General features: G+C 31.4%; 3 protein-coding genes across 7 annotated transcripts in view; 1 reads left to right on the plus strand and 2 right to left on the minus strand.

Annotated features, from left to right (window-relative positions):
* The window catches only part of LOC130820253 (pentatricopeptide repeat-containing protein At5g65570), a 14,380-nt gene extending 866 nt beyond the window's left edge, over positions 1-13,514 (plus strand). The window contains exons 1-3 of one of the 5 annotated variants that reach the window (XM_057685562.1): positions 1-1,853; positions 2,506-2,619; positions 12,999-13,514. The exon at positions 1-1,853 is cut by the window's left edge and continues 866 nt beyond it. In XM_057685562.1, coding sequence (XP_057541545.1) covers positions 1-1,413 — 1,413 coding nt within the window. In that variant the 3' untranslated portion in view covers positions 1,414-1,853; positions 2,506-2,619; positions 12,999-13,514. Of the gene's footprint in view, positions 1,854-2,505; positions 4,491-12,998 lie in introns of those variants that run through there. The other 4 variants (XM_057685561.1, XM_057685563.1, XM_057685560.1 and 1 more) reach the window with 4 other exon arrangements.
* Positions 4,643-7,185, minus strand: LOC130820254 (2-oxoglutarate-dependent dioxygenase 21, chloroplastic-like). The gene has a single exon (XM_057685564.1). It carries the CDS (start codon positions 5,448-5,450, stop codon positions 4,881-4,883), a length of 570 nt encoding a protein of 189 aa, XP_057541547.1. The 5' UTR covers positions 5,451-7,185; the 3' UTR covers positions 4,643-4,880.
* Positions 13,515-14,567: 1,053 nt separating the features above from the next.
* LOC130820255 (flavanone 3-dioxygenase 3) lies at positions 14,568-20,939 on the minus strand. The gene is made up of 3 exons (XM_057685565.1): positions 20,712-20,939; positions 18,927-19,174; positions 14,568-15,149 (listed from the first exon to the last, which is right to left on the minus strand). The coding sequence occupies exons 1-3, from the start codon at positions 20,934-20,936 to the stop codon at positions 14,573-14,575; spliced, it is 1,050 nt and encodes a 349-aa protein (XP_057541548.1). The 5' UTR covers positions 20,937-20,939; the 3' UTR covers positions 14,568-14,572.
* Between the last annotated feature and the right edge of the window lie 2,035 nt (positions 20,940-22,974).

Genomic DNA, 22,974 nt, shown 5'->3' on the forward strand with positions numbered 1-22,974 from the left:
ACTACTTTATTGGTGAGTTGTGGAAACTTAAAGAATTTATTCCTTGGGAAGTTGATACATGGGCTTATAACTAAGTTTGGTCATGAGTCTAATATCTCTTCGCAAACATCGCTTCTGACTATGTACTCTAAATGTGGCTTGGTTGAGGATTCACTTAACGTTTTTAATCGTCTTGTCAACCCAAATTTGGTGACTTGGACATCTCTTATTGTTGGTCTTGCACAAAATGGCAGTGAGGAAGTTGCCTTATCCAAATTTTGTGAAATGATGCAGAGTTCAGTACTTCCAAACTGTTTTACCTTGTCTGGAGCTCTTGCTGCGTGCTCCAGCCTTGCGATGCTGGATCAAGGGAAACAAATCCACACTATCATACTAAAATTAGGTTTACACTTGAACAAATTTATTGGAGCTGCCCTGATTAATTTTTATGGGAGGTGTGGTTGTGTGGAGCATGCTAGGATGGTTTATGATGCCTTTTCAGATCGTGATTTGGTGTTTGTGAACACAATGATGTATGCTTATGCTCAAAATGGTTTTGAACACAAGACACTAGAGCTATATCAACAAATGCAAAACATGGGGCTTAAACCCAATGATTTTACTTTTGTCAGTATACTAGTAGCATGCGGCAATGCGGGGCTTGTTAATGAAGGACGCCGCATCTTTGACTCTTTTGTTGGTGATAGTGACATTCGGATAACAAATGAACACTATGCCTGCATGGTTGATATATATGGACGTGCTGGAAGGATTCAGGAGGCAATATCTCTTATAAACCAAGTTAATAATCCTGATATTGTTTTATGGAGGACTTTGCTGAGTGCATGTAGGACCTATGGAGATGTTACCACAGCAGAGAGGATTCTAAAAAAAGTAAATGAGCTATCATCTAGTGATGAGGGAAGCTTGGTTCTGTCCTCGAATCTTTATGCATCAAAAGGTAACTGGAACTTGGTTATGGGGGCGAAGTCTTTAATGAGGGAGAAACGACTGAAAAAGAGTCCGGCCATGAGCTGGGTCGTCTTAGGTGGTGAGGTTCATACTTTCAAGGCAGGGGATTGCTCCCACACAAGCTTTAGAGAAATTGAATGCATGATCAATAAACTGATGAAAAAAGCTAAAGAGTTGGGATATGTTCCAGCTACTAAGTTTGTGTTACAAAACGTCGATGAGAAGGAGAAAGAGAGATCCTTGTACTACCACAGCGAGAAACTAGCGATAGCATTTGCTCTTTGGAAGACCTCTGGGAAGGCTAGCTGCATTAGGATTTACAAAAATTTAAAGGTTTGTGGGGATTGCCATGCTTGGATAAAGCTGGTCACAAAAGTTGTTGGGAGAGAGATAATTGCCAGAGATATGAAGAGATTTCACCATTTTAAGGATGGGATTTGCTCTTGCAAAGATTATTGGTGATTCATTTATGGTATGTTGGCTGACAGAAAGTCGCACGGGCGGAGACACAATGAGGACATTGAGCTCAGTTGACGTCACTTAAATCAAAATAAAATCAAGTAATATGTGTAAATATATACTAGATGAGATGATTAGTGTTACTGTTTTCCACGTGAAAGACCAGGGCATTATGTGCATTTTACATAATTTTATTATTATTATTTTAAATTATTAACGTCACTTTTTTTTTTTTTTCTAGATTCGCCACTAGAAAGATGACTTTAATCTTTTGGGATTAAGGCTCTGACACCGTTGTTGCTCCTGGCAATAGAGGTGGCCTAGTGTGTTAGCCCAGTGTTGGAGCTTTCAATTGATTGTACTGTTTGAGCTCTTCTATATGGTTTGCTATGACTATATGGTGCTGCTGCACTACATTAAGACTGCTAAACTATGATGATAAGGTATGATATATAATTCAACAGATTATGATTCCTCGTGATTTATCTTACCCAACCTGTCCTATATCTGCCATTTCGTACTATTTTGATTATAATTTATTGTTTTGCGATCTGCTTCTTGGGTATTAAGGACCTTTGCCTTTGTCAACTCTCAACGCACCCCATTATGTATTCTATGTCATTTTCTATTTATAGGGAAACGAGGCAGTTGTGTTACACTTCCTAGTTCATACCTAACCCGGATGCTCTGTCTGGTTTTGCGTCTCATCATATGTCCTATGTACTCACATTCTTGCATCAAGTTATGAGTAATGAAGTGCTCAAATTTGAACCTAGTGTGAGACAAGATAAGTTTTATATACTTTTATCGTTGATGTGCCGTGTTTCCCAATCTCATGGTTGAATCAGTAATATTTTGTGCGCAACTATGGTGCTTTTCACTCCCCCTTCCCCCTTTTATGTGGAAAGTGTCCCTGGCCTTTGTAAGCATCAAGGTAAGATAATCCTTCTTCTAGTGTGAACATATTTGTTAAACAAAACACTGATATTTGTGCTACTTTCAAGAAAATTTTGAATGGCATAACTTTTATAAATCAAATAAATGATCATCATTTCCTCGTCTTATTCTTGTTTATTTCTTTTTTGTATGGTACAGCCTACAGTTTTGTTGCTTTGTTACGTCACACAAGAGGTGGATGTGGTGAAGTTTCAACGAGAACCATTTTGTTTTCAAGACATTATTACGTACTTCAACTGCACAACTGCGGAGGTATGCAAATTTACGCAACTTTCTACTTGCCTTCATTCTGGATGTGAAACAAAAGAAGTCATTTTGCATTGTACTGACCGAATAATTGGGGTTTAGGTTTTGAAGTCAATTTGGCCATTCCTGAGTCCCAATTGAAATGAGAGCTAAAATCGATAAGGTTCGAAGTACCTTGATGAATGATAACAATTTCAATTAACTTAACAAAGTTTGAAAGAAATAAAATTGCAAAGATGACACATTAAGGAGGTTCACCCAATGATGGCTAGCTCCATGGTGTGTAGTTTCTTGTATATATTATTTCAACGGAGTAAAACTACTCTTACAAACAAAGTACTACAATTGAGTAAGAGAATAACTAAGGCTATGTGTTTAGGTTTATAGGTTTGTGTTTTATGTGTTTTGATGAACAAATGAGCTTCCTATTCATAGGGGAGATCACACTAATCAACATTCAACTCATTAAAGTAATGAATTAATAACATTGAAACAACTTCAAAGACTTGAAGAGTCAAAAACAGCATCAAGGAACATCAGAAGATCCGCTCGACCAAAACAGAGGCTCGCTCGGTTGAGCGAGCTACAGGAAGCTACTGAAAGTATTCCGTTTAAACGCTCGACCCACCCAAGAGCTCGTTCGGTTGAGCAGCTTGGTCGAGCGACCTACAGGAGGCTTCTGGACAGTTTGCTTGACTGAAACATAGAAGAGTATCTTTTCCACTCCTTTAAGATCCATAACTCCAATAATTAAGTCATACTTTATCATCTTCATCACTTCATGAATTAATCCATACTTTAATCACCATCATAAATCACAAACATTAAGTTACTAACTTAATTCACCCATTAACTTACTCCATAGGATTCCATCCCATAAGTTACATATGAATGCACACATCAATTGTGCACTCAAGTCAAATTATTCTCAACACCAACTAATCTTCATGTCTCTCCTTTGCTACTAATGTTTCAATCGGTAAAAAACATTACTGTTGAGTGTTGACTGTGTTATGTTTTTATGTTATAAGTGTAAAAGGGAGGAAAGTAGCTGCAGTGCGCTTCTTACCTAGCAGGGGTCTTCTGGCCTAATATGGATAATTTTAATACATTAATAGCCCAAGTGATCCTCCCTTTCTTTCGGCAATATAATCCTGGCCAAGGTGGAAATCAAGTGTAGGATGTCCTTCTTGAGTAACTGAAATTTTTTCGGTTGAAGTAAACTTGACATTTTTGTGCTTCTTTAAGATATCAGCGAAATTCTGCTTGCGTCCATCCATAATCAAAATTTGTTCATGTTTGACAAAATCTGATATGATGTCCTGCTTATTGCTCTCATTATACACATCTTATTTACCACTAGCAGTTAGACAGAAAAGGGAAAAGTGAATCAAATTATATATAGAGGATGAGGGCAGATGAAGAGATCATCATCAAATTTTTGTGTGTGTTAAAGATTCTTAGCGGATTTGGGGTTTGATTATCTTTTACTATTGTCTATGTTTTTCATTCTTTATGGAGCTACATATCCATACTTCATGGATAGCTCATTATATCATCGGCACTTCCTATTTATGTGAAGTTGCTAAAGATATTGCCAATTAAGGGTCAATCATAAACAATCCATTCTGATTCAGACGACGGGCAGTTTCTGATTATCGACAACAATGAGTAGCCTGTGTATCTGCTATTTTGAAGGTACACAACTGGGTGGATAATGAGACTTGCTTGCTATCTTATTTTCATTCAATATGATATGATAATCACTAATCAGTGTAGTATACTAGTACATGGAGTAGTAAGTAGCATTTCACCTGATCAACTCTAGTTGTTTAAGATTTTTTTTAAGAGCATGATATCTCTATGTTGATTTCAAAATACTTATGATTTTAAATTTATCATTTTATATTTTCTTTGTTCCATTATACTTGCTAAAAGTGAAAATTTTCATCCGTTACTATGATCAGTTGCTAATATTTAAGAACAGAGGTATATAATTTTTGTCAATAATCATCAAAACTAGACTTTAAAAAGATATGAGCTCCTAATTAACTAAAGAAAAACAATATATAAATGGCATAAAATGCATTCTCTAAAATGAAAGTACTTTATAGTTGATGGTAAATCGCACAATAATGGTGTATCTAGCTAATGCTTAGCCTTCATTAAATATTTTTGTATTGATTTTATTCTATGCAGTCCTTAGGACTGTATATATCATTATATTCTTAATAAGAAAAGTAATAAAATCTTAAGTAGTACACTCACTAAATTTTAAGAGTGTCAAGGAAAGAAATCTTCCCTTGACCAATATCATTAACACTAAGAAAATTCAAGAAATCCTTGAAGCTACTTCCCTTGTATTTCTTAGGATGATCTTCATCAATCAACTCAAGAGCAGACTCCATTTTCTCATCCAAACCAAGGCTATGAAGGCTAGCAATCGAAATCCTAGTCTTCTCGGAATTAAGGACAACCCTATGAACCACACTTTTGTATAACCCATTGCTTAAAACTTCAAAATGATCTCCTATATGCACTTGTAAGGCACCATCGACAAAAGGTACGAGTTTCCAAGACCCATTGTCGTTGTTGTCCTTGATTTCGAGTCCTGTTGTGTTCTGATGGAGGATAGTCAAGCAACTGTAATCTGAATGTTGAGGTAATCCAAGTGTTAGTTGAGGTTGTGGACATGGTGGGTAGCAATTTGATGTTATAACTTGCATCCCATCTTGAATGTTTTGGGTAAGATAATTAGGAGTTAAACCAAGACTCTCTGTGACAGCTGATGTTAGTGTCACTGCTAATTTCTGCGTTTCTGAACAATATAACCCCATGTTTTCCCTGTTACAGATATAAAAAAAATCATATAATCATAGGTAGGCGTAATCATGACACTACCTCCAAACTTTACCTTTTCGATCAGATGCTTTGAATATAAGAACAAATATAGTATTTTGTAAAGCAAATCGTAAACTTAACCAGGCACGTGCATGTTATTTAATACTCACTCCAATTCTTTTAAGTTGTCCCATTTAGTTTTTTGATCACTCTTAATTTGTATTTTATACTTAATCTAGATGTCAAAATATAGTCAAGTGTGATCTTGTTTGATTAATCTCAATGCAAATTTTATTTATATCAAATTTTTATAATTTTTAATTATACACAATTAGAGATACTTAAAATTTAATTAGTGTATTGGATAGGGTGCCAAACTAAATAGGACAACTTAAAAGAATGATAGGGAGTAGTAGTTTAGAATATTAGATATGCAAGTAGGAGTATATAATATTTGCAGAATGCACCTGGTCGGAGAGTAAGTTTAGTTGCTGATGAACAACTCTAGAAGACAAATTTCACCTTTTTCGTTCCACATTAATTGACGCAGAGTCAGAATATAAACGTAGTCGGAGTATATACCGTGTTATATTATTGTATTATAACGCATATGGAGAATTTTCCTTGTTTCTAATTCTACGGTAGCTTATTATTTACTCTTTCACAATGAATATTTATATTTTTTCGTTCTTTTTTATTATTTTTGTTTATTTTTTGTACAGTTTTTAAAGTAAATTTTAAACCTTAATATCTTTAAATACACATAATAAAAAATTATTATAAACAAATGATAAAAAGTATACTTTAAGTTGAATCTAACGAGATCTCACATAGATATATTTTATCTTTTAAATATGTATCAAAAACATTAATCAAATTTCTCTCTTTTTAAAGTGAAATATTCAAAATGAAAAAAACGTTAGAGGACGGAGGGAGTAGTATTTAAGAAAAATAGAATCCTTTAAACGGTACATGTATTATTTTATTAAATAATAAATTTAATGGAAGAAAAATTAATGAACATATAGGTAACATAAGCAATATAAAAATGTTAAAATGATATTAGTGGAAAATATATGGATGAGAATCATAAACATTATCAAAATAATAAATAAGGATAAATAAGATTAATTATGTCCAAAATTTATAACATAAATAGAAATATTTTTTATGAGAATAAAAAATAAGAGTAAAAATATCAAACAGGAACAACTTTGGAGAACACTTGCATATTTGCATGCACGTACTCTTTTATGGTTCTGTCATCAACAAACTGCTGAGCTAATCATAGTTAGCTATTTAAAGAATAAAAAAAATAGTTTACCAAGATTTTCAAAATGTTGGATAATAATTAGGGTTGTAATATGAAATTGATTAACACATACATTAAACAACAGGTTTTATATTTGGAGGAAAGCATAGACTAGAGACTTTAGTAATAAGGAGAAGAATCATATCATAGCATCATCATATCATATCATCAAACTATTTATGACAAGGCTTGGAAAATACTAAAAACAAGTAAATTATGCGAAATTAGGGTTAAGATATGTGTTTTAGGTTAAGAATACTGTTTTGTATTAATGTTATTGATAATACAAAGACTCCTATATATACAAATTATAGAGAGCTAATAAAGGAAACAAAATAATTTACTACAACCAAAAATAAAAACTGAATATCAATTATCTCCTAAATATTCTCCTAAATATTCACATTCCTACAAATAACACATGTCATATTTCAAGACAAACTACGAAATGTTATAATATTTGCCAAATGTAATAATATTAATGGATTAATTTGATTACATGGAATTCACTTAATTCCTCCCTTATAATAACTTAATTCTTAAAATAGAAAATTTGCCTAAATTACAGAAATCATTAATTAATTAATTTATAAGATGTTTTTTCATTTATATTATTATTAATAGTTCAATAAATAAATAATTATTTATTAATTTAATTTTTTAATTAAGATTAAAAATTATCTTAATCATTACTTAATTCCTCTCTCTCAAAATAGCTTAAATAGTAAAATAGATTATTTGCATAAATTATTAGAATCATTATTTAATTAACTTATGAAATGGGTTTTTCAATTATTTTATTTTATTATTATTTTTAAATAAATAATTAATTAATTATTTTAATAGTTGATTAAGACAAAAAAATTATGACTTTTATGACGACAACTTTTGTTAAAGTTGAATTTAAAATAGAAATATTCTATATGGTAGGCATTAACTATTGAAAAATAGCACTCTAGTGTTGAACAATGAGCTACACTAACATAATGAAGAAAGATACTTGTTTTTCCATTATGTTGAAAAATTATTATTTTGCCCCTGTCTTCTTCCTCCTCCATTCTTCTTGTTCTTTTTATTTTTCCTCTTCATCCTTAAACGATGTCTTCAAATAGACCCCAAGCTTTTATTGATGCACTTTCTGATTTTCAATAGGAGGAAATTGTGGGTTTAAAAGAACCATTTGATTGTGCTATTTATTTATGTGATTTCTTGTTATTGTGCTAAAAAAGTTGGGCTATTGAAATTTGATTTGGGTTATGTGAAAAATCAGTTCTTTAAAGATTGGTTATTGAGAAAACCTCAAATCTAGGAGATTATGGTGTGATTTCACTCAATGACGGGAAAAATCTCATCTTTGGGTGTGCTTAATTTGTTAAATTGTGGTTGATTCAATCATCATCAGCATCTTTAATAAACCATGATTTGTTTCTGTTGGACATTCCGATAGGCTCGAGGTTTAGAAGTGAGTCATAACGGTTTCTGGTCATTTTTGCTTAGTTATCTTTTGTTTGTTAAAAAGGCTTGTATTAATTCCTTCTCCTTGTATATATATAGCTCTGCTTTTTCAGACATTTAATAATGAGAGAAATAATTTCTGTACTAAGTATTTGATGGTCTCTGCTTCTCTACAATCCTTCTATTCTATTCATCCAAGGAATTCTAACATGGTATCAGACGCCATTAAAGGTTTTCTGATTTTTTTCTCTATTCCGTTGTTGCTCTTTCTATTCTAATTCTTCTGCCTCATTGTTTCTTTTGCATTTTGCTTCTTGATCGCCCTTAGTTGTTGAAATCACCTTTGCATGTGTTCTTTACTCATTTCTGTTTCTTGCGTTTTGTTTCATTGATTCCATTATTTTTCTTTCTTCTGTTCTTGATCTTCTTCTTTCTCTGTCGACCAAGTGTTTGTCGAAATGTCTGAACCAGCACAAAATTCACCAAATAGCAACAATAATACTCAACACAATCAAGATCCTTGCACCATTTATGGAAGCCATTTCTACATTCATCCCTCAGATACTACTATTATTAAACTTGTTCCTGAGCCCTTCAATGGCACAGGGTTCATTGATTGGAAAAGATCTGGTATGCTTTCCTTATCCCCTAAAAATAAACTTTGTTTCATTGATGGCTCCCTTCCTGAACCTCCTTTAAATCATATCAATTATGCAGCTTGGCATAGATGTAATGACATGGTCAAGAATTGGTTACATTGTTCATTGGTAAAAACTATTGCAAAGAGTGTATATTACTGCAAAACTGCAGCTAAAATATGGAATGATTTGGAAGAAAGATATGGCCAAGCTATAGCTTCACAGTTATATTCTTTAAGGCAAAGTTTGTTGGATGTTAAACAAGAACCTGATGAATCAGTTGCTGATTTCTACACCAAAATCAAAAGCATTTGGGATGAAATTGATATGCATGATCCTTTATCTGTATGTTCATGTAATGCTTGCAATTGTACTTCTAACAAGAACAATCTAAGATCCCAACAGGTAAGGAGAGTTATGTTGTTTTTGATGAAGTTAACTGATGATTTCAAACAAGTTAGAAGTAATGTTCTAATGTTACAACCTTTACCTCCTCTCAATCAAGTGTATAGAATGTGCTTACAAGAAGAAAATCAAAAGGTTGTAACCAAGGCTGCAACAGCCACACAACTTGAACCTATGGCTTTTGCAGTTGACAGAAGACGGTTTGCTGATCATCATAAATATGGCAGACACACATACCCCACAAACAACTACAATATCAATTCAAATACTGCTGCAAATAAAATGATTGGGGCTAAGAGGAATTCTATATGGTTTTGTGATCACTGCAAAATATCAGGCCTTAGCATTGAACGGTGCTATAAGCTACATGGACACCCCAACACATGGAATATGTATAAGAAATCTGCCAATCTTTGTCATAATATTGATGAATCTGATATACAATCTCAGACAGGCACCTCTAATATTCCTCCACCTATCAATCTTGATCAATACAATCAACTAATGAGTCTTTTATCCAAGAATCATAATTCTGAAGGCAATAATACCGAAACACCAATGATACAAGCAGGTACTTCTCCGGCCTTCTTCTCTAGCTATAAGTTCTGTATGATGAGCTGCAGAAATCCTATTTGGATTCTGGATAGTGGTGCCACAGACCACATTTGCCATGATTTAAGTCTGTTTTCTACTTATACCCCATTACAATCCCATGCTCATACTATTACTATATCTGATGGTAGACAATTTGGAATTAAACATATGGGTTCTGTTATTTTACCAGGGAATATCACTTTGAGAAATGTTTTCCATGATCCTGATTTTCACTATAATCTAATCTCCATACATAAATTGTGTCTTGACCTCAAATGTGACATCACTTTCTCTGCTTCTTCTTGTATGATCCAGGGCCCTCACTTGACCCTTCCTCAAGTTCTTGGTAATCTATATCAAGGCCTCTACTTCACAAAACATGAATTCCATGTTTCCAACCACTCAGCTACAAACTCCTGTTCCTAATATCTCTTGTCATGTTGTTCATGTCCCAAATGCAGATCTTGCTAAACTATGGCATCTCCGATTAGGTCACTTGCCTTTTCCTCAACTACAAACAGCTACCAAGAATATTGTTACTGGTCCTTCTATAGAATGTATTTGTCAAGTTTGTCCTGTAGCAAGGCAAACTAGATCTTCTTTTTCCCTTAGTACAATAAAAACAACTAAATCTTTTGAGCTTATTCATGTTGATATTTGGGGACCTTATAGAGTTCCTACCTATACCAAATGTAATCTTTTCCTTACTATTGTAGATGATTACTCAAGACATACTTGGGTTCATTTCTTGAAATACAAATCTGATGCTGTTTCAATTCTGAAAATTTTTGTTGCCTATTCTTCTACACAATTTCAAATGAATATTAAAATTGTAAGATGTGATAATGCTAAAGAACTCACGGAAGGTGAAATTTTACAATACTACTTCACACAAGGTATTGTTTTACAAAAGACCTATGCTGATACTCCTCAACAAAATGGCATTGTTGAAAGAAAGCACAAGCATCTCCTGATGTTCCTGCACTCAGAAGATCTCAGAGACAAACTAAAATTCCTCAGCACTTCAATGATTTTATTTACTCTCTTCCTGGCCACTCAGCTAACACCAGTACTCATTGGTGTCATTTAGCCTTTTACACACCATCTCACTCAGTTCTTCTTGCTCACTTGGATATCCCAAAAGAACCTACCTGCTATAAAGAAGCAGCAAAGGATCCTAGGTGGGTGGCAGCAATGACAAAGGAATTACAAGCATTAGCAAAGAATCATACCTGGGATGTTGTTTCTTTACCAACTGGAAAGAAACCAATTGCATGTAAATGGGTATATAAGACGAAACTCCATGCTGATGGTACTTTGGAGAGACTCAAAGCTCGCTTGGTAGCTATAGGTTACACACAGAAATATGGCATAGATAATTCAGAAACCTTCTCTCCCGTTGTCAAAATGTCAACAGTTAGGTGTATCTTGGCTATTGCTGCCAGCAAGAGTTGTAGTTTATATCAACTTGATGTGAATAATGCATTTCTACATGGGGATTTGCACGAGGAAGTATACATGAAACTACCCCCAGGTCACCCTCATTCACCAGACCAAGTCTGTAAACTCAGGAAGTCCCTATATGGTCTAAAACAAGCCAGCAGACAATGGTTTGCCAAGCTTGCTCATGAGCTTACACATCAAGGTTTCTTTCAATCACGAAATGATTACTCCTTGTTCATTAGAAAGAAAGCATCTGGGGTCATCATTGTAGCAGTATATGTAGATGATATAGTTCTTACTGGCACTGATCAGCTTGGTATCCACAATCTCAAGCATCATTTACATCATGTTTTTGGTATCAAAGATCTAGGCTTACTTCATTACTTTCTTGGGTTTGAAGTTGGTTACACACCTGAAGGTATCTCTTTAACACAGCACAAATTTACAAAGGAGATTCTCACAGAGGCAAACCTCACCACTACAAAAAGAATAGTAACTCCTTTACCATTGCATCTAAAGTTAAGTGCTACTGAAGGTCCTGATTTTGATAATCCAACTATTTATAGAAGTTTAGTTGGCAAGCTCAATTTTTTAACCAATACCAGGCCAGATTTGCCTTATTCCGTGCAAACACTAAGCCAATTCTTACAAGCACCAAAAATTTCACATTATTCTGCTCTACAGCATGTTTTGCAATATGTCCATAATACCAGCAGCCAGGGTATTCTCCTAAAAGCAAGTGATAAACTTCTTCTTCAAGCTTTTAGTGACAGTGACTGGGGAGCTTGTGTTGATACAAGACGCTCCATTACTGGGTATATTCTTTTACTAGGCAACTCTCCAATTAGTTGGAAAAGTAAGAAGCAGAGTACCATTTCAAGGTCTTCAGCCGAAGCAGAATACAGAGCTATGAGTAGTGTTGCAGCTGAAGTAACATGGATTGTTCGACTGCTTGAGGAGTTGGGTGTTGACAAACTAAAACTTATCACCTTACATTGTGACAATCAAAGTGCATTGTTCATCGCCAAAAATCCAGTTTTCCATGAAAGGACCAAGCACATAGAACTCGATTGCCACTTCACAAGGGAAAAAGTCCTAGAAGGTCTCTTACAACTAACCTATTTGCCTACTCGCAGTCAGTTAGCAGATGTTCTCACCAAAGCTCTTCCCTCTGCTCAATTTCATACTCTTCTTAACAAGTTAGGCATGTTTACAACCCTGCTTACCTTGAGAGGGGGGGGGGGGGGGGCGGTGTTGGACATTCCGATAGGCTCGAGGTTTAGAAATGAGTCATAACGGTTTCCGGTCATTTTTGCTTAGTTATCTTTTGTTTGTTAAAAAGGCTTGTATTAATTCCTTCTCCTTGTATATATATAGCTCTGCTTTTTCAGACATTTAATAATGAGAGAAATAATTTCTGTACTAAGTATTTGATGGTCTCTGCTTCTCTACCCTCCTTCTATTCTATTCATCCAAGGAATTCTAACAGTTTCAAAGAGTCACAACCCCACAAACATCATCATCCTCTTCAAGTGGAAAAATTAGTTCTGCTATTTTGTTTATTGCAAATTATATTGGCTGTAATTTTCTTTATTTCTGGTCTTCTTCATTTCTTAGTTAGATTATTCACAAAACAAAGATCTTCCTTTCTTTTTCTCAATCTAATAGATACCCAGAAAACATTTCAAGTATTTCAGGTATTTCAAAGGAGCAAATTTTCCATCTTCATGACTCAGGATTAGACCAAGCTTTTATTGATGCACTTTCTGTATTTCAATGGAGGAGGAATTTGAAGACATGGTTTAAGCATGAAGAGATAGTAGAAAATGGAGGAGGACGAAGACAGAGGTTAAATGATAATTTCTCAACATAATGAAAAAACCAACATTTTTCTTTGTAATGTTACTGTAGCTCACTGTTAAAAAGTAGAGTGCTATTTTGTGAAGTGTTTTTAAAAGAATTGCTACCACTAACTTTTTTTCAATAGATGGTGCCTACCATATAGAATATCCTTTTAAAATAAAAATTAATTTTACAATCAAATTAATTTCAAATTAAAATATATAATAAAACTACATAGACGCTTCAAATTATTGGGTTTATATTTTTATATTACCATAAACAGAAGATGCAAGTTGTCAACCAGTCGTAACCCTATAAAATAAAGTGACCAAAGTTCAACCCAGTGTTTGAAAATTCAATCAATTGTTGGTAGAGTGAGCAAAATACAACCTTATTAAATAATATTTTCATTTAGTAATGAAAATCAATTAGTTAAAATATTTTGATGTACACAATTGGTCAATTGATTTTTCATTTGGGAAATATTGGTGATGAAACATATCTCTTAAGAAAAAAGTATATGTTTTTTATATTTATTCTTACTTTTCTAAATATATATAAAAGTTTATCAAAAACTAAGTTATGTTACTTTTATAAATATTATAAAGATAATATACACTTTTATCATCGTCTTAAAATTATATTGAAAAGATTTTCTTACTAATAACTTTGTGCATTGCACAAAATTTTATACTAATACTATATAATAAAAATCTATTTTATTCTAAATGTCAATTTCTGGTGAATTTGGCTTATGTGGATCAATTATGTGAACATGTAAGCATCTTAGCTAGGTAGCATCTAAATATTACTTCCTTCTATTCAGTTTATGTGTCTCATCCTTTTATGGTCAAGTCACCTTAATTGTCCCATTTCTATTTTTGGTATGGGTTTTTGACTTTTATGCCCTTAGTAACTTTATCCTATTTTCAATTATACCCTCCATTACCCATACTATTTTCTTCCCTTACATTAAAAAATCGATAATACCACTCTCTTTCCTACCCTTAGGGTCCCACTTTTGACTCTCCTTAAAATCCGTGAAAAGTCAAATAGGAATCCTAAGGTGAATAGGAGGGAGTACTACATTTGATTATTTAATACAATTAGTTTTTAAGCAATCAATCAATTTAAATGTTGATTGATATCACATAAGGGAATATGTTTTTTTTGGGAAATAAGGTAACATATTATAACATTACAAAAGGAATTTAATTTTGAGACAAAACTTACTTCTATTAAAGAAAGTTAGCTACAAAACTAACTACAAAAATACTTAGATACGCAAAGGTCTAGCTAATAGTGTATCTAGCAAATTCTTAAGTTTCATTAAATATTTATATTGATTTTATTGAACGCAATCCTTAGGATTATAGATATCAGTATCCTCTTAATAAGAAAAGTAATAAAATCTTAAGTAGTACACTCACTAAATTTTAAGAGTGTCAAGGAAAGAAATCTTCCCTTGACCAATATCATTAACACTAAGAAAATTCAAGAAATCCTTGAAGCTACTTCCCTTGTATTTCTTAGGATGATCTTCATCAATCAACTCAAGAGCAGGCTCCATTTTCTCATCCAAACCAAGGCTATGAAGGCTAGCAATCGAAATCCTAGTCTTCTCGGAATTAAGGACAACCCTATGAACCACACTTTTGTATAACCCATTGCTTAAAACTTCAAAATGATCTCCTATATGCACTTGTAAGGCACCATCGACAAAAGGTACGAGTTTCCAAGACCCATTGTCGTTGTTGTCCTTGATTTCGAGTCCTGTTGTGTTCTGATGGAGGATAGTCAAGCAACTGTAATCTGAATGTGGAGGTAATCCAAGTGTTAGTTGAGGTTGTGGACATGGTGGGTAGCAATTTGATGTTATAACTTGCATCCCATCTTGAATGTTTTGGGTAAGATAGTTAGGAGTTAAACCAAGACTCTCTGTGACAGCTGATGTTAGTGTCACTGCTAATTTCTGCGTTTCTGAACAATATAACCCCATGTTTTCCCTGTTATAGATATAAAAAAAATCATATTATCAGTCACGGATTTGGATAACAACTTTGGAGAGAAAAGAAAATAGAAAGAATGCAGAAAGAAGGGATGGGAAGAGTAATGGATCGAGATAAATTACCTACTGAGGTTGCTAGGAAATACTTAGTATGAGCTACGGTATGATATCTTTTTTACTAAATTAATCCATTATTTCAATTTAAAAGTACTAGACCAATGTCTTAATTAAGTGTTTAATTTAATCTTTCTTTGATGGCATGATGCATACTATGTTTATCTAGAAATTAGCTAAATGACATTTCCCTTGTTGAAAAGTATTTTGAGGATATTTGAGTATTGTTAACGTTTTTTTTCTTAAATTTATTGCAAAAAAAGTAACATTACTAGTATAATGAAGCTAGAGATTAAAGATTGTATATTAGTCTTTAAAAAAACATTATTAAGTAGCAAACACACACTGGTCACACATAATAATCTCTAAATAAATGAACAATGGCTCATAAATGTAGGTAAATGCATCTTTTTTTGGTAGTGACTTGCATTTTATTTTTTTTTTCCCTTTGTTTTCGAATTTATAATTTATAGTGTGATGAAGGTGGTAAATTATCTTAGAAAGGTGTTATTTTTCATATACTTATCATATATATTTATGTTATATTACAGGTTGATGTTGATCTTCGTTCGGGGATCTAATATAATCTTGAGATCAAATCATATATCCACTAAGTTCAATAATGTAAGCATTGTATTGTTTTATAGATAACACAACACTTATTATAATGCTTATAGTTATATGTATTCAGATATTTTAAAACCTTCAAATGAAGTTGTATTTAGTTTTTAAATTTTTTTTGTTGTGACGTGATCTATTGGCGCAATCATCACAACGATCTTATGGAGATTATAGTTTTATACTATTTTGGCTTCATTGTATATGATATCGTAACATTGGATGAGTCGTCTTATTATGGTAACTAATTTTGAAACTATTACAAAGTGTTGCAATGATTGGTGAAGGCGTTGTGTTTATGAAAATAATGTTACTTTATTATGGTGATAAAATAAGTAAAATGTGGTGCATATATTTTGGTGGGAAAAAAGAAAAACATTGCAATTATTAATAAAAATGTTGCAATAATCGGTAAAAGTGTTGCAATTGATTCTAAAAAGTGTTGATTTTAATTTATAGTAATAAAGAAAAAGTGTTGCCTTTTTTATTTAAAGTGTTTCATTTTTTATTTAAAGTGTTGCCTTTAATTTTGAAAAAAAGTGTTGGATCTATCAAATATATGCAACAATTCTAATAAGTGTTGTGAAAACTCATAAAAGTGTTACAATTAGCTAATGCAACGCGACTTAAGGCAGCAGTTGAAAAAATGTTACATAAGCTTTATTGCAACATTTAAGGGTCTTAATGCAATATTTTTGAAGTGTTGGTACAGAGATAATTTGTAGTAGTGAGAAGAAACTCTTGTTTGTTTAATTCGTCCTAATGTATAAATTTTATTAACATCAACCTATTATAATTTTTATCCAAACAGAAGTATAGATATTTTAAAATTAACATAGTGTATTGACAAACATGTAAAAATAATATACGACAACAATAATAAATAAGAGGAAATATAATATTAAAAATCAACATCACCAAAAGTAGCTACTCCCTTTATCCCATTGAATTTGAAGCATTATCTATTTTGATGTGTCCCACTTAATTTTTATCATTTTTATTTTTGGTCAATGACTCACCACTTTTTTTTAATCTTGTATTTTAACTCTCTTTTATTTTCATTCATATAATTCATTCTCTTTCTACATTTATTATCACTTTCTTAAAAATCTCCCTATTTGTCTTTGATTCAATTTTATTAGGACATATGAGTAACTTTTAGCAACATAATGAGTACACAAATTCTTATGAGAGACGGTCTTTTTGAAAGACCATTTTTAATTGGCCCGTCCCATCATATATTTTTTAAAATATTGTAAATAGACATTAAATGATGTAAGTAGACATTTAAGATATTTAAAGTAGGCGTTAAGAATATGGTAAGTAAGCATTAAGGATAATGTAAGTAGACATTAAAAATACGATAAGTACACATTAATTTTTAATGGACTAGACTTGAGATATGTTTCTTAAAAAGACGGCATCTCAAGAGACTAGCTATAGAGAGTATTGATACCATAGTGTATTTTTTTTTTTGAGACCTAATACATCATGTATTTTAGTGCTTATAGATATAGATATAGAATTGGCATTTATTTGATTGCAATTGCAAGTATATAAATTTCCGCCATACTCCAACCTATAATAAATAGGGGTGTTCAAAACCGGGTATCTGGTCGACTCGGATCCGGAAATCCTGGTACTCGAAAATCGGGTAACTAAAATTGTGATCCGGTTCCGACCCGGTTTTTAGAAACCGGATACTCGGTTTTCTTAGAATGTTTTTTAAAAAATTTTTTAATGTTTTTTTATTTTTTTTATTTTTTGTCTTTTTTTCGTTCAACTATGTGTTTTTATCTCTATTTTTATTTACAATATTTTTTTATATAAAATTCAAATACTAACTCTTTAAAAATATTTAGGTTAATTATTCATAAAAGAAAAATTAAGAAAATTAAAGAATAATATTGTTACACATTGGTTTAAGTAAGAACAATTATACAAAAAAAATTTATCTACTGGAGAAAAATTATATTAAGATTCAACCCAAAATTAGCTTAATAGATACCATCATTATTTTATTTATGAAAAAGTAAATAAAAAAAACCAGATACCGGATACCCGGTTTCCAAAAATATGTGACCCGGATCCGATACCCGGTTTAAAAACGGGTACCGATCCGGATTATCCGCTTTACAAAACCCGGGTAAATTATCCGGTTTTGAAAACCGGATATAGGATAATCCAGATCGGATATTTCGGATCGGGTTTTTTGGCACACCCCTAATAATAATAGCCACTTGTATGCTGTGATGCCAGCCTTGTGGATAGCTTCTACAAAAAACTGCTCCATTTTTCTTATTACTTTCTTTGTTTTTGTTTGTAATTTTGAGTTATTTCATTTGTTTTTTTTATAAAAATCTTTCTAAATATATTATAATTTTAAAATTAGTTTATTTATTCTCATCTTAATATTTTAATAATGCTTATGATGTTCACATATCTTCTACTAACTTCTCTTTAATATTTTTATATTGTTTATGATTCTCATGTTTCATACTAACTTTATAAAAATATTTTATTAATAGTTGTGGTTTTTATATTTTTTCTACTAACTTTTCTTTAATATTTTGTTTAATGTTATAGTCTCTATGTTTATTTTTCTAATGATTTTAATCTCTTAATTAATTCCCATGAATATTCATTGTGAAAATTTTTTCATAGCGGAGGTAGTTAAATTATTTTCGAAAAATAACTTTATGTTGAAATTTGCTGTTATATCAACAATTAAAAAACAAAAGGGGTATTATATTATTCGTTACGCCTTAAGTTTTTAAGGACCCTTTATATCTTTAGCCCTAGAACCCAAAAATGAACAGGATGATTACTTAAGCTTTTGGTTGAATTGACTTCTTAACATGGTTTTAAAAGCCTAACAAGAGGTCACAAGTTTGAATTTCAATTAAAATATTTAACATCAAGTATGAGGAGGGTCTATGCTATAGTTACACTTCTAACCCAAAGAGCTCTTGTACGTGAGTACGTGTTGTTACATAACATATCCCAAGCTTTAACCAGAATATAGAGAAAAAACTAAAAATACCTGTAAGTGGGTGGTTTTTGAGGCCAAAATTGAATCCAATCTTTCCAAGGATTTGCATAATGTTTGAGAAAAACCCTCCAAAATTGAATTTTGTCAGTACCATCTTTGAGGCTACTACCATATCTCACTGGCTTATGAACATCAGCTGACTTAAACTTCAATTTCTCTGCTGCTGGCAACTTGAAAAACTCTTCTGCTGCTGCAAGCCCTTTTTCTGTAACTGATTCATCTATGCCATGATTAATTACCTGTTTTGTAAATTGAATAATTATTAGTTTATTCAACAATAATAACCTTAGCTTATATATAGACTAGGTTCAATTCCTTAGCCCCCCAAAACTATTTTCATATATTCATTTACTCATGAGTGGCTCTTATATTTCCTAGGCTTTTTAAAACAAAGACATGCACCTTTTTTTTCATGATTTCTTGGAGATTGGTTACCATATACTACCTCCGTCCTACTTAACTTGCATCATTTGTTATTTTATTCCGTTCTATTTAATTTACATTATTTTTATTTTTGGACAATGACCCGCTACTTTCTTTTAATCTCATCATATATTTTAACTCTCTTTAAACTTCATTCACAATTCATTCGCTCTTTTTATTTATTACCATTATACAGTACTTTCTCTTTAAAATTATCTCTTTTATCTTTTATGCAAATCTAGGAGAACTGAGAGAATATCTTTCTTTTAATTATAAAATGTTAAGCAGGCTGAAAAACTACACTTCTATATGGGCATAGAGCATATATGAATGACTATTTACATAAGCTGACTGATCATAAAATTGATTAATATTTCACAAATTTTTAAATGAGACAGTCTTATAGTGAGACTGTTTCTATTATACTGACAATATATGTTTAGTATGTTAAAGTAATCATTTAAAATTTTGAACTAATCTATTAGAGAAATAAGTTAATTATATGATTTAGTTTCATGATGAGACGGTCTCACATAAAATGAACTGTCAATATTTGGAATGACTAGTAAAAGCTTATCGATTTCTTTTTACATGCAGTATATGTTTTACTTTTACACCGTTCACAATTGTTGTTGTTGACTTTTTATAATACACTAGCATAGAAACTCGTACAATTTACGAATTTATTAGTATAAAATATATAAAAAGATAACTTAGATAATAATACCAGTATGTAATATTGTGATTAAATTTATCGAATACTAATTTTTTTAAGCAACAATAAAATACTATATTTGTTTTTAATTATTTGTACATAATTTTTTATTAAATTGAATATATCAAGTTCTAGGTTAGATATATAGAATTCTATAAAAAAAATTATATAAATACTTTATCTAATTAGCTTCAATTAAATAAAAATCAGATTCTAGATAAGGTAAATATTTAAAAAAGATTTTTTTGTCATGACTCCCCTAAAAATGACATTTATTATTTTTCAATATTTTTATTAATATGTAAGATGATATGATTAGATGCTTGATATTTCTGCTTTTTAATTGGTAGAAAATGATAGAGTATAAAATAACTTGTCAAATAATCAAAATTTAGTCAATCTCAATAATCCATGTGGTAAAACTCACAAAAAAATGCCATTTAAAAATTTGAATATCTTTAACAATAAAGATAGTTAATTATATGAGATTTTATTAAAAAAAACTTATACTTTTGTGGATAACTAAAAATGCTAACACTTGAAAAAAAAAATATATGCATTGACATGTATATACTTACGTGTAAAAAAACAAAAAAAAAGTATAAAAAGACGAAGAAATGATATAAATAAATAAATACTTGAAAAAAGCCCAAGTTAGAACAAGCTTGACGAATAGAGTGAATGACAGCAGAACGTTGAGTGGGGCCCTCATACAATCCAGCAAGGTCAATCAAAGGAACATCAGCAAAGGGTGAGTTTAAGGTGGGACGTTGAGAGGGTGGAACTTCGTAATAATCAGGAACATGATTTAACCCTTTCTCTTGTGCACTCAAACATTCTGTAGAATTCTCATAACTTTCCATATTTAATAACAACCAAATTAAATTATACGAAATAAAGAAATGAATTTAGAAATTTATGAACAACCAAATCAACAAAATCAATCTATTTATAGTATGTGTATGTTATGAGTTTTGATCAACTTGCAGATTCATAAGACAGGAAGGCGTAATCAGTTAAATTTTTCTATCAGATGCTTTGAATTTAAAGATATATAATATATTATGTAAAACAACTCCAGTTTTACGTAAACCAAGTGCATGTTATTATATTGCAATTAGACGTACGTAGGAATTGTAGTTTGCATCTGGTCTGAGAGTAAGTTTAATTAGCTGCTGATGAACAACGCTAGAAGACAAATTTCACTTTTTTGCGTTCCATAATGAAGTCATAATACACATGTAGACGGATGGGATCGGAGTATATACCGTGTTATTGTATGTATAACGCATATTGAGAATTTTCTATGTTTCCATGCTGGTAGCTTATTTACTCCCTTCGGTTATTGAATGTTGTTTCCACTAATATTTATTTATAGTATTTAAGAAAAATAAAATATTTTTGATGCCCAAATGTATTATTTTATTGAATAATAAATTTAATGAAGGAAAACTGAAGACCGTAAGCATTAAAATATAATAAAATAAAGTTTGTGGAAAATTATAGGAACACAAGTATTAAAAAAATGTTGAATTTTAATTAATTACCAAAAATCTCATAGGTACCTAAAGTAATATAAAAATGTTAAAATGATATTAGTGGAAAATATAAAAGGACCATAAGCATTATTAAAACAGCAAGTCTTGTATGAGACCGTCTCACCATGAGATAGGTCCATAAAAACAGCCCATTAGTAAATAAATTATAAAATAAATGAAATATGAATTCATACTTGTACATGAAGTTTTTTTTAAATTGTTTGGGGTGATCCAATTGAGATCGTTTCTCGGTGAAATAATCTAAATAAAGAATTAGTGTTATTAAAATATTATTAAAATGAAGATGAATAAGATTGAATTATTTTATAAACAACAAATGAGAAAGCCTAAAATAACAAATAAGATTACAACAATTTTAAGAACAAGGAAGTTCTGGTAAAATTCATAAAGTGTGCCCAGCTTCTCCATTGTGTCCGTGTCAATTCCATGCACATACTCTTTGTAATTAACAAACTGCTGAGCAAATGATGAGTTAGCTATTTAAAGATTAAATTTACCAAGATATTTTAAATGTTGGATGATTAGGGTTTTAGTCTGACTTTGATTAACACATTAGAAAAAAGACAACATAATTGGCCAAAAGTATAACGATTAGAGAGAATTTATAAGAGAAGAAAAATATCATATCATATCATATTATTCTATATATAATAAAAATATTATTTTATTTTAAATGTCAAACCTATGGTGAAATTGACCTATTGGGTCAATCATATGAACTTGTAAGCATCTTAGCTAGGTAGCATATAGCTATTACTTTTTTTTTAATTATTTTATACAACTCATTTTAGCAATCAACTAATTTAAATGTTGATGAATATTGCATAAAATTTAAATGTTGATGAATATTGCATAAAATAAAATCACCATGATTTGTAGATCATCACAAAAAAGACAAAAAATAATAGTAAAATAAATAAAATCAAAATCACAAACTCTTACCCTATCAAATTCTACCACATAAGGGTGATTTGTTAACTTCACATATCATTGTTATTTACTAAGACCTCCTCGCATAAGAAAAAATATTTTTTTTTTAAATAAAGCAACATATTATAAGGTATAAAGCAGTTTAGGTACATCCTAACAGAAAAGAACGATCTCCTACTCCTCAAGCACAAGGGATTGAGGAAGGGCTTTGTGGATTCTAAGCCATGGATCCTTCTAGGTGATTTTAATTGTATTGTAAACTTTAATGAAAGAATTGGCCAAGTTGTAAGACCTCCTAAAATTCTTCCTCTTAAAAACTTTATGATGGCTTGTGATATTTTATATGAAGTGTAATGGTCGCTTTTATACCTGAATAACAAACGGGCTGGTTGTGCGAGGGTCCTCTCCAAGA

Source organism: Amaranthus tricolor, chromosome 8 (assembly GCF_026212465.1).
Source record: "Amaranthus tricolor cultivar Red isolate AtriRed21 chromosome 8, ASM2621246v1, whole genome shotgun sequence".
NCBI classification, from domain to species: domain Eukaryota; kingdom Viridiplantae; phylum Streptophyta; class Magnoliopsida; order Caryophyllales; family Amaranthaceae; genus Amaranthus; species Amaranthus tricolor.

Coding starts and splice junctions, on each gene's coding strand:
- LOC130820254 (XM_057685564.1), bottom strand. CDS start 5,450: ATGGGGTTATATTGTTCAGAAACGCAGAAATTAGCAGTGACACTAACA.
- LOC130820255 (XM_057685565.1), bottom strand. CDS start 20,936: ATGGAAAGTTATGAGAATTCTACAGAATGTTTGAGTGCACAAGAGAAA. Junction 19,175..20,711: donor CTAACTTGGGCTTTTTTCAA/GTATTTATTTAT, acceptor TTTACAAAACAG/GTAATTAATCATGGCATAGA. Junction 15,150..18,926: donor CAAAAACCACCCACTTACAG/GTATTTTTAGTT, acceptor TATCTATAACAG/GGAAAACATGGGGTTATATT.